At 38.2% G+C, this 12486-nt stretch overlaps 1 protein-coding gene across 1 annotated transcript in view; it reads right to left on the reverse strand.

Annotated features, from left to right (window-relative positions):
* GABRA3 (gamma-aminobutyric acid type A receptor alpha3 subunit) overlaps positions 1–12486 on the reverse strand; it is a 269212-nt gene that overhangs the window by 18540 nt on the left and 238186 nt on the right. The window contains exons 8-9 of the mRNA XM_003271855.4: positions 12144–12296; positions 4233–4444 (exon numbers count right to left, since the gene is read on the reverse strand). Of these exons, the coding sequence (XP_003271903.1) occupies positions 4233–4444; positions 12144–12296 (365 nt within the window). The remainder of the gene's footprint in view (positions 1–4232; positions 4445–12143; positions 12297–12486) is intronic.

The raw sequence follows: 12486 nt of genomic DNA on the forward strand, positions 1-12486 counted from the left end.
GAAATGGTCATCATTTCTGATGTCTAGTTCTAGAGTTTCTAACAATCTATTTGAGTCCTCTCTCTGTCTTCAAACCACTTCTACTCCTCTTGCTGGCCATAAAAAAAAAAAGTCTGTCTCATTTTTTATAAAACATCATGGAAGCCTTGCAGGTATCTAAAAATAGCAATAATCATCCCCCTGAGGCATTTGTCCCTCCTCTAGTGTAGTTACCAAACTGGAACAGTGTACTCTAAACATGGGCCAACCAGTACATAATAAAAAGGGCTTATCCTCTCGCTAGTTCTAGGTGATTCTTAACTCAGACCCAAATCAACTTGAGCTTTTCCAGAGTTGTACCACAAAGTAGGCATACATTAGATTTGCATTTTCTTCATATCCTAGCATTTTATTTTCAATGTTTAATTGTTAAGCTTTTTTAATCCCAGATCTATTTTTTGTACCTATGTATAAGAATTTATATTTGATTTAGCAAATGTTAATATTTTAATTTAAGCTTGTCCTTTCAAATTTAGAAATCCTCTTTGATTCCTAATTCAGAAAATACTCATTCCCCAACCAATATTCATTAATACCAGCTTATAAATTTGAGTCTTCTACCCTATATGTCTTCATTTAGTCATTAATAACATTTGAAAAAGCGGGGTCAAAGTCCTGTAGTGTATCCCCAGGGACCTCCATTCAGTTTGGTGTCTGTCAGTCCATCAGTCTATTTATTTATTTATTTATTTATTTAGAGACAGAGTCTCTCTCTGTTGCCCAGGCTGGAGTGCAGTGGCGCAATCTCGACTCACTGCAACCTCCACCTCCCGGGTGCAAGTGATTCTCTCGTCTCAGCCTCTCAAGTAGCATGCTACCATGCCTGGCTAATTTTTCGTATTTTTGTAGAGATGGGGTTCTGCCATGTTGGCCAGGCTGGTCTTGAACTCCTGACCTCAAGTGATCTGCCTGCTTTGGCCTCCCAAACTGTTGGGATTACAAGTGTGAGCCACCACACCCTGCGCCATCAGTTAATTCTATTTGATTTGAATTGGTCAACCAACTACATCAGCCTAATTGTACTATTTTTTTCACCTTCCTTCCTTTATCTCTCTCTCTCTCTCTTCTCTCTCTCTTCTTTTTTTTATTTGACAGCATCTTACTCTGTCCCCCAGGCTGGAGTGCAGTGGTGCGACCTTGGCTCACTGCAGTCCGAACTTCTCGAGCTCAGATGATCCTCCCACCTCACCCTCCTGACTACTTGGGAATACAGGCATGTGCACCCATGCCCAGATAATTACTAATTTTTTCTGTAGAGACGTGATTTTACCATGTTGCCCAGGCTGGTCTCAAATTCCTGGGCTAAAGCAATCTGCCCTCTTCGTGAGCCACCACATCCAGCCTGCTTCCTTTTCTTCATGGAGGTATAATTTTTTAAAACTTAGTCAAATGTTTTATTAAAATCTATGACATTTTCTGGTCCACTAGTCCAATAAACTGTTGATAAATGCTCATGAGGTTAGATAATTTCTTATTAGTGAACTCAAGCTGTATATCACTGATTGCTGCTAACTGCTCCTAAACTATCTATCTGTTTAATAGTATATTTTAGGGAACTTCCAGTTTAATATGTCAGAGTAAGGATACCTTTGTTCACTTTTCCTCTCTGCAACCAACCAAAAACAGTAAGATGAGAAATAAAAACCAAAACTCTATCTTTGGTGAAACTTAATAGCTTTTATAACCTTAATCCCAAACAGTAAGGGCTCGGAAGTGAAGTGAAAGTGAAAGTGAAGTGCAGTGAAAATCAGATCAGGGTGAAGATGACACTGAGGATACCTGCTGCTCTAGATTTCAGGTCAAGGATAGTGTCCCAAAAGTGTGTGGCATGACCTGACAAAGGAAAGAAACAATCCCTGTTTTGAAATAAAATCAGTTTTCAAACTGGTAATGAGAACATCCTGGAACTCTGACTACCACACAGTGGCAGAGGAGACAGAGACTGCAAAATTAAAGAATATAATACTATACACGCATACACATGCACAAGCACATACACAAACACACACAGAGACATGCACACAGACACCTGTATCAACATAGAGGGATTTCCTGTGAACAAGGGAAAGTTCTTACTAGTCAGAAGTAGAATCACAACTACAAGGAAGACTACTCATAAGAGATTATACAGACAACAAGTGATGCTCAAACTGCTCTCTACTACTCATTCTCAGCTACTCATTACTATCCTGCTAACTCTCTCAGTTACTCCCCCAATGATACTTCCATACATAACAAGAGTAGTAAAAAAATTCTCTAATGCAACTTCAAGTAATAATTGAAGACAAACTATCATGCGACTAATACAAACTTTGTTACAAAAGGAAGAAAATGACCAATTGAGTATTGTAATCAATGTCTTCATGGAGTCATCAGAAAAAGAGAATGTGACCCATGGATTGTACAAAAGCTCAACTATTATTTAAGTATAAACACAACAGACAATGATTTTATACATTCAAAACAGAAGGAAATATGGTTCCCATGAGACCATCTTAAAGAAACTTATAGAAGATAGCTACACATACTGGGGCCTTTGGGAAGGTGGGGGGAAGAAGGAGGGAGAGGATCATTAAAAATAACTCATGAATATTAGGTTTAATATCTTGGTGATAAAATAATCTGTACAGCATACAGCCAACCCCCATGACACAAGTTTACCTATATAACAAACCTGCACTTGTACCCCTGAACTTAAAAGTTAAAAAAAGGAATTGATGTAAATATACAGTGAATAGAAATGATAGATAAAAGGACGATTTTAAGAAAAGAACCAATTTACATGTAGATCTATGACTAAACAATTATAGGATTTACAATTGCATGGAAGGATGTAAGTGTTATACAATGTAATAATGGAGCAATAGTAGTATAGCAAACAGAAGTTAGGAGATGATAGGAACTGGTAGTGAGAAGGAGAGGTAGGAGTGGGCGTGTACTGATTTCCTTATATTCTTCGTGGGTGGGGGGCTAACAGACCCTGTTCCTAGCTGATAAACCAAGTTATAGAGGAATAAATATACTTTAAGGGTACAAAGGTAACAACTAGATTAAGTACAATAAAACCAGGCAAAAAATCCTATGGTAGAGTAGATTAAGGAAGTAGAACTACACTTATCTCTTCATAATTTATAGCAAGGAGTTAATTTTATCTAAATAAGTAGTTAAAAATTATTCAAATTTTGCCAACTCACCAATCTATACTCTACGCAATACATATTTTCTCCTAATTTGAAAAATCATTATCGTTTCTCTTCTCCATGATTATTTGAGTAGTACCAGGATGGTCCTGAGATCACATTTGCCAGTTCCTCTTAGCATATTTTGATAATCTTCATCTAGTTCTAGCAACCTGAACTTATTTAAAGCAGCCAGGGACAACGACCTTGATTTCACTGTATTCATGTTTTATTCCTATCAATTTAGTTGGTTTAATGATTTTAATCTCTCTTCTTCCTTCCCAACAATGCACCAATCCAATCAACATTTATTCAGCTTTTACTGTGAGTCAGATGCTATGCAAGGATGTTGGCTAGCTAGAAATAAGATGCAGACAAGCTCTTGCCCTCAAAATGTTCACAGTCTAGTGAGAGGAAGACAAAAACTAATATAAATAAATTATTTTAATATCAGGAGCACCCATGCCTCAATAAAAGATAAATCTGTGAATGATTCCAGAAAGGCTCTATGGAGAAAGTAGCATTTCAGTTGGGACTTGAAGAATGAGTAGGTCTTTAACAGGCATGGGAAAAAACAAAGAGCATTCCAGGTACAGAATGCAAAATAAGCAGACATAGAAGGAAAGATGATCATTTTGTTTTGACTATAATTTGAATATACTGGAAAGAGGGGCAGAGGTGGCCTTAGAGATTGTACTTTGGGTTGAAGATAGAGTCCAAGCCTTTGAGTGACTTTGTAAGTACCAATGGGTGCCCCTTGAGTCTAGCAGCACCACATTTAGGTTTGATCCTTCACCACAAGACATCAACCCTCCATGATACCTGCCCTCTTTTCTTTGCCCTCAGACAACATGCCAGGTTGCCAAGAAGCACTCCAGTTGAGAATTGGATTGATGACCCCAGTGAATAGCACATAGCCCTGCCCAGTTCTTGCAGGCTATAGGCTGCCCACTCCTGGTCCCAATACAGGTCTCTCAGGGGGTGCTTCTCAGTTCCTCTTTTGCTATATCTCACCTTCATCTCCAGGGCCTCTGGCACCTTCTTGCCTTCCCAAGCCCAACTCCGCTTGGTGAAATAGTTGACAGTGGCAAATTCAATCAGTGCAGAAAATACAAAGGCATAACAGACGGCTATGAACCAGTCCATGGCCGTCGCATATGCCACTTTAGGTAAGGAATTTCTGGCACTGATACTCAAGGTGGTCATGGTAAGCACAGTGGTGACACCTGAGGAGAGAAAAGATGAGAACCAGTTGCAACTGGAAGACATTGAGAGCTTATTCGATGAAATCTCTAATTTCCTATTTGAAAGGAGAAGCTTTACCCCACTCAAAATGGCCCCTTTAAAATAAAATAAAATTTTAAAAAAACACCAGACTATCAAATCTGATGGGTCCACCTAGTAACCAGCCCATCCCAATTGGCAGAAGACTATATAGGCATCTGCAATGGATTACATTTAATTGTTGTCCTCTAGCTTCTGCTTAAACATTTCCGTTAAAGAGCAGGTAGTCCATTTCATTGTAAGAGAGCATTTTAATTAGAAAAAAAACTAGCTCATGAACTGAAATCTGGCTTCTTCTAGCTACTGGCCCACAGACCGATCTTGGAGTTTCTTCTGTGGCCATGCAAGGGAAAAAAAATCTGCTCCTTACTCTCCAGAACAGACTTTCAGAGACCTAAAAAGGGTTATGGTCCCTTGCGAAACTGCTCGTCTTCAGAATGAACATGGAGATTCAAGTTCACCTAATGAACTCCTTTTCTTGTTTACTTCCTTCCCTATCCTGTTTTTTTTGTTTTTTTTTGTTTTGTTTTGTTTTGTTTTCTGAATAGCCCAGAACTGAGCCCAAGACTCAGGACATGGTCGGAATTCAGTAGGATGCTTACTTCCTTAATTTTGGACACTCTTCTGATAATGCAGCAAACTATTGTGGAAAGTGGTTCTGTAGCTGCATCACACCCTAGGTCCCTATTGGGCTTTGTGAACGATGAAAACTATTCCAAAATCTGTTTCTTGTGAGTTTTTGCCAAATCCAAGCTTGTCTTTAGATCAATTGATTCTTTTTTGGGGGGAGTGTTATTCTAAATTCAAGGCTTTATTTACATTTAAATTATATTTTACATTTTTTCTAATCTTTTCATATTTTAGATATGCATGTGAATATATATATATATATAATTGTGATTAACGGTATAAGCTTTAGAGTCAGAATGAACTAGGCTGAAAACTGAGCAACCTCACCTACTAGTAATATGACCTTGAATAAGGTGTTTTACCCCAGACAGCCTCAGTTTATCATGTGTAAAAGGGGGGTAATAACACCAGATAATACAGAGATTTGTTAGGGATTGAAGATTATATATATATATATTTATACATATATATATACACACACATAAAGTCTAGAGTATAATACCTGACACAGAGTAATCATTCCATAAATGGTAGCTTCTATAATTAACATGACTGTTGTCTTTACCGTTGTTAGAACAATAGTGTTGTCATACTATATAATTAATTATAATAGTATAAGTATAATCAGCGTTAACAACAATATTATCACAATAATTTTACAATTGCTAGCGGTGTTTTTCTAGTCTCAATGAGTACTACACTAGAAGTTAGATGTTCTGAGTGCTCCCACTTACTTGCTTTATATCTTAGGCAATTTCTTTATTCTCTCTGTGCCTCCATTTTGCTCATCTATGAATATTCCCTACTGTCTCTGTCCCCCAGGATTTTGATAAAGCAGTAGATGTACAAAGTCATTCAAACTTGAGGAAGGGGAAATGGTCAGAATGTCTTTCTGAGCGTTGGCATGCTGAAGAGGATGGAGAAAGTGAGCCTCCTTAGCCCGGGTCAAGTGGGGCATGGAATGAATTCCTAATGAGGTGAAAGAGGCTATATGCGAAATCAAGCAGAGAAGGCACTGTGTCCATTAACTCTACCCAGAGGGTCAGCCATGTGTGCTGAAGCCTCTGGGGCTTCCTTTTCTATCTTGGTCTGCTGTAGTACCTTACTTATATATTTGCTATATAAATGAAAATCCAGACTGCAAAAGACTCCGTACAATTTCAACAGAAATACCCTAGGAGTACCTTTGCACCAACTAGGCAGGGAGTCATCAAGGCTGATTAGCCAAAACACATTTTAAGCCATGTAAGGAATCTGCCACATAGCTAATACTTATTAACAAACTCTCTGAATCTGTAACCTGGTAATCTCTGAGAATGGATCCAGGCCTTGAAAACCTTCAGATCATACCAACCAAGTAGTTACTTAATGGGAGAAACAAGCTACTTTATTAATGGTTATTAGCAAATGCAGTCGTCCACTCTGACACATTCATAGCAGTGTGCTGCTAGTGCTTAGATGGAGAGAACTGTATTGCAACATAAGTGTTTCTGTGCTATATCTCAGTAGAGATTTTTAGAGCTCTAGTCTCTAGGGCTTAATTAAAACTGTCAACTTTTTGGAAAGCTCTTAGCTAGTCAGAGCTGGCAGGGCTCTCAATCAAGCCTTTGGTACACTTCATGGATGGACAAAGAGATTCTTGGCATTTTAAAAGATATTCAGCCTGTCACCAGTGCTTCTCTTTCAAGACTAGAAAACATTTCTGAAAAGGCTTAGGTAGAACTTACTGTCCTCCCTCGTCTCCTTTGAGCACTTCTAGTGCACTTACGTGATGACATGTGTTTCTTATATCAAACCACATCTGTGATGAGTGGAAAGGACTTTAATTCTCAGGCACAGCCAAGTAGCCCACTGTACCACATTTGTTCCCATCGGAGTTAATAATGTACTTTTCTTATGGTAATTATTAAATATATTGTTATTATTATTAATGTAGCTCTTATTGTCTTCTTTTCTCCAACATTGCTAACTGTCTGTTTTGTGCCTTATACAGAGTTAAGTCCTAAGGATAAAAAATTTAGATATTTCAGACCACAGCATTCAAAATGAGTACCCATTCTCCCCTTAGGAGGTAATCAAAATTAATCACATTTCATATATCTGTTTACCTCAGACACTACCACAAGGGCAAGGATATTTGTTAATTCACTTTCAGTCAGGCTTAATTCTGTTATACAAAGTCCTATCTGACCCTATCACCCATACACTTACTAACCCTTTATCGCAAACTCTTCTTACTGCCCAACTCTGCTACTCTATGACTGGTGAGTCCAGCTATTTTCTCAACCCCTTCTCTGAATGCATAACCCCCTTTTGGTCTTAACTGAAACCTGATTCTCCTCTTGAATACACTGTTTTGGTTCTCAAAATGTGGTTGATAATTCAGAATCAAGAGCTCAAGAAGTGCAATCCATATTTTCTTTGATGTCTAGTGCTTCTTAGACCATTACTGGATCACACTGTTGTGTAACCTGTGCTCTTTTGAGACGTCTACCATCTGGTGATACCCCTTTCTGCCCTTTCTCATAAGTATCATCTATAGAATACTCCCATCTCCCCAAAGATTACTTTGTGCCCATGCCATCCCCTCCTTGGTCCTAGGTAACCACTGATGTGCTTTCATTTTCTATGGATTAGATTTTTCTCTTAGAGTTTCGTATAAATATTTTACAGTATGTACTCACTTGTGTCTGGCTTCCTCCACTCAGCATATTTTTAGGTTCATTCATGTTGTTGCATCTATCGGTGGCTTGTTCCTACTAATTTCACAGCAGCATTCCATTGTATTGATATTACCTAATTTGTTTATTCATTCACCCAGTAATGGATATCTGGATTGTTTCCAGTGTTCAACTTTTGTGAATAAAGATACTGGGATGATTTACATGTAAGTCTGTGTGAGTATATGCTTTCATTTCTCTTGGTAAATACCTAAAGAATGGAACTACAAGATTATATAGTAAGCATATGTTTAACTTTATATGGCATTGCCAAACTGTTTTCTAAAGTAATTTTACCATTTAACATTCCCAGTAGATGTATGAGAGTTTCAGTCAGCATGCATCCTTGACTTAAAAAATAAAATATAATATAATAACTTTAGGCCGGTCGCGGTGGCTCCCGCCTGGAATCCCAGCCCTTTGGGAGGCTGAGGCGGGTGGATCACAAGGTCAGGAGTTTGAGACCAGCCTGGCCAACATGGTGAAACCCCATCTCAACTAAAAATACAAAAATTAACCAGGCATGGTGGCGCACGTCTGTAGTCCCAGCTACTCGGGAGGCTGAGGCAGGAGAATTGCTTGAATCCAGGAGGCAGAGGTTGCGATGAGCCGAGATAGCACCACTGCACTCCAGCCTGGGCAACAGGGCGAGACCCGCCTCAAAAAATAAAATAAAATAAATAACGTTAATTGATACTTTAACACTTTTCTCTGATAGTGAAAGTCCTTGGAACATTTTATCTCCATATACCCCCATCTCAACAGATATATATTACGTTACGTTCCAGTATTTTATTCTAAATATATTGTTTAACCAGTAAGCCACTGTTACCATTTCATACATTCAGTGCTTATTTTAGCCATTCTAGTATTTAAAGTGATGTCTCCATGAGGTTTTAGTTTGCATTTCCCTAATTTAAAAAAAGATGATGTTAAGGATCCTTTCACATGATTATGGGCATTTGTATATATTCTTCGGTGAAGTATCTGTTTACATCTTTTGACCATTTTAAAAATTGGATTCTTTGTCCTTTTATTATTGAATTTTAGGAGCTTTTTATATTTTCAGAATATATAAATATTTCAAAATATATTTTTTTAGCTCTGCACAGATATAGTGTGCTTTATCTCAGGATATGGCTTGCCATTTCATTACCTTAATGTTATCCTTTGATGAGCAGAAATTTTTAATTTTGATGAAGTCCAATTTATTAGTTCTTTTCCTTATTGTTATTATGTTTTTGTGAACTAAGGAATTTCTGTCTACCAAAGGGTGCACAGATATTGCCTTATATTTTCTTCTAAGATAATCATATTTTTAACTTTTGTATTTAAATCCACGATCAATCTCAAATTCTCTGCAGTGCCATCTTTATCATAAATCAAGTTTCCATATATATGGCTGTATTTTAGGCTTTCTTATTTTCTTTAAAAATCTTTTGAGACAGGGTCTCACTCTGTCACCCAGGCTGGAGTGCAGTGGCATGATCATGGCTCATGGCAGCCTCAACCTCCCAGGCCCAAGCAATCCTCTCACCTCAGCCTCCCAAGTATCTGGGACCACAGGGATGTGCCATCACGTCTGGCTAATTAAAAAGAAAAAATTTAAGACAAAGTCTCCCTGTGTTGCCCAGGCTGGTCTTGAACTCCTAGGCTCAAGCAGTACTCCCACTTCAGCCTCTGAAAGTGCTGGGATTACAGGCATGAGCTGCCACTCCCTGTCTCTCTACTTTGTTCTTTTTTAGATGGATATATTGGCTATTCTTGCTTTTTTTCTTACATAAACAATTCTGCAAGCACCTTTTATATAAACATTTTAACATGCAGGTTCTCACATCAATGCAATTAATGTAAATATAAATTCTAAATTAATGTGAGGCCAAGTTTGAATTAGCAAATGAATTATCAAGGAATCTCATATTTCACACAAAGCCCAGGCCAAAAGAAATATGCTTCTTTATTGTCTCTTTGCACTGGTAAGTGTATTTTTCTAGTACTCCCTTGCATTGAAAGCGTTAACTCTTCGATGATATTGAATTTATGGGACGTGTCCTTGTATTAATTTCCTTTGGTTTATGTAACAAATTATCAAAAATTTAGTTGCTTAAAACAACTAAATGCCTTCTTACAATTCTTGATGCTAGAAGGCTGAAATTAGTTTCACTGGTCCAGTGTCAAGGTGTCAGCAGGGTTGCACTCCCTCTGGAGGCTCTAAAGGAATAATCTATTACCTTTTTCAGCTTCTAGAGCTGTATGACAGATTCCTTTACTCATGATCCCCTTCCTCTTTCTTCAAATCCAACAGCAGAGCATGTTCAAATCTTTCCTCCTTCTGCCATCACATTGCTTTCTCCTCCATAGTCAAATCTCCTTCTGCCTGATTCTTATAAGGATACTGTGATTGCCTTTAGGCCCCATTCCAGATAATTCAGAATAATCTCTCCATCTCAAGATCTTTTCTTTAATCATAACTACAAAGTTATTTTTGCTGTATAGGTCACACTCCCAAGTTCCAGGGACTAGAATATGGGTATCTTCGGGGACCATTATTCTGCCTACCACAATCTTAGTTGTAAATGCCTTTCTTTAAAAAGTCAAACTCTTGTTTACCAAGACCAGGAGTCCATCTGCTTATCTTCCTGCCATAACAGTACAGTTAATGTGAATAACACTCAATTTTCAGTTTCTTCTTTCATTTGGGCCCCTGCGTATTTCCTTTAATTTCTTTTAAGCTCACGTTAAGACATTAGCTTAAAACAATGGTTTTGGCCAGGTGCTGTGGCTCACACCTGTAATCTTAGCACTTTGGGAGGCTGAGGTGGGTGGATCATCTGAAGTCAGGAGTTGGAGACCAGCCTGGCCAACATGTTGAAACCCTGTCTCTACTAAAAATACAAAAAAAAAAAAAAAAAAAAAAAAAAAAAAAAAAAAAAAAAATAGCCAGGCGTGGTGGCGGGTGCCTGTAATCCCAGCTACTCGGCAGGCTGAGGCAGGAGAATCGCTTGAACCTGAGAGGCGGGGGGTTGCAGTGAGCCGAGAACGCTCTATTGTACTCCAGCCTGGGCAACAAGAGTGAAACTCTGTCTCAAAAAAAAAAAAAAAAAAAAAGAAAGGAAGGAAAAATGAAAAAGAATGGTTTCTATGTTTTATCTAGCTTTTCTAGGATTTTATAAAGGAAGCTTTTCAGGGTATCTAGTTTGTTACATTTCCCAAAGTGAGCATATTTAACCCACTCTCATACAGCTTCAGCTCCCTCCACTTCACTAGAACCGTTCTTTTCAAGATCCCTAACAGCCAAGTATATCACAATACCCAACAGACAGTTTCTGTCTGCATCTCATGTAAACTCAGTACAATTCAACCCACATGAGTATTCTCTGCTTCTTGAAATACTTTCCTCACTTGACTTCCATGATATCACATTCTTTTGATTATTCTTTCTTTTTCCTACTTTACAGGTCACTCTTTCTCTTTCTCCACTGCTATCTCCTACAATACCTGACCTACAATGCTACTACTTCCAAACTATAATTTACTTTTTATCTCACTACCCAGTAAAACTTCAGGATGTTGGTAGGAAACACCTTCTATGTGGATACCAAGTACACTCAAGTATATGCCTCAAAGGTATCATTGCCATGGAGGCAGTTTAGTAGCTGAAAAAATTAATATGTATTTCCGACAGTAGGAAAAATAGGCAGGAAATGTTTTATATGTTTTAAGTCTGTGAGGAAAAAGTGCTAATGATATGCAAATGTCTTCCTAGACATCAGTATACTCATGATGAAGAAAATGCCTTTGATTGTGGGTACTATTAAGAAATCCTTTAAACTTTGTGTGGCCTTTACACAATATCAGATAATTCATACTTTCAAAAAGGCTAGAGAAGAAGCCACAAAGTCAAACAGTCATACAAAAAAAGCAGATCTTAACAAAGCCCCCAGTCCAATACTCTGTTCAGACAGCTTGGCTTCTAACCCTTTAACTTCTCCACTGTATGCACTAAATTCCTCTCTTTTTCACTAAAGGATAATTCCCTCTCCAGCTTTGGGGGCAAGCAGGACTGAAATGGGAAGCATTTCAGTATCTTACTGGTCCAACAGTCTTCTTATTCTAACTTCCTCCTTAAGAATTCAGTCGTCTAAAACTCCATGGTCTGATGATTCAGTTACTCCTGCTAGGCACAGGCATTTCTCCCATTCTCTCCAGGAATCATTCTTCCACCTTTCTCACCTCCACTGTGACTCTGCATGATAAGACTTTCCCTTACGCTCCATAAATTATCACTCACCAAAGACTGTACGGGCAGGAACAGACTCTCTGTTGAGCCAGAATGACACTTGTGACAGAATGACAGTCATGATACATGGCAAGTAGGTCTGGATCACAAAGTAGCCAATTTTTCGCTTGAGATGGAAGTGGGTTGTCATGACGACATATTCTCCTAAAGAGAGAGTAAAATTAGGCAGTATGTAGCTACATAAACATTGCTAAATCAAGTTGGGCCCCAATTCAATTCACAAAGCTCTTTAATCTTATATTCAATATTCCAGCATCTCCCAAGTTCATATAACCAGAGCCCTTTAATAATCACAAGATAGTGTGTTTTGTGTGTGTGTGTGAAAAAACAATGC

This window comes from Nomascus leucogenys, chromosome X, assembly GCF_006542625.1.
Source record: "Nomascus leucogenys isolate Asia chromosome X, Asia_NLE_v1, whole genome shotgun sequence".
NCBI classification, from domain to species: domain Eukaryota; kingdom Metazoa; phylum Chordata; class Mammalia; order Primates; family Hylobatidae; genus Nomascus; species Nomascus leucogenys.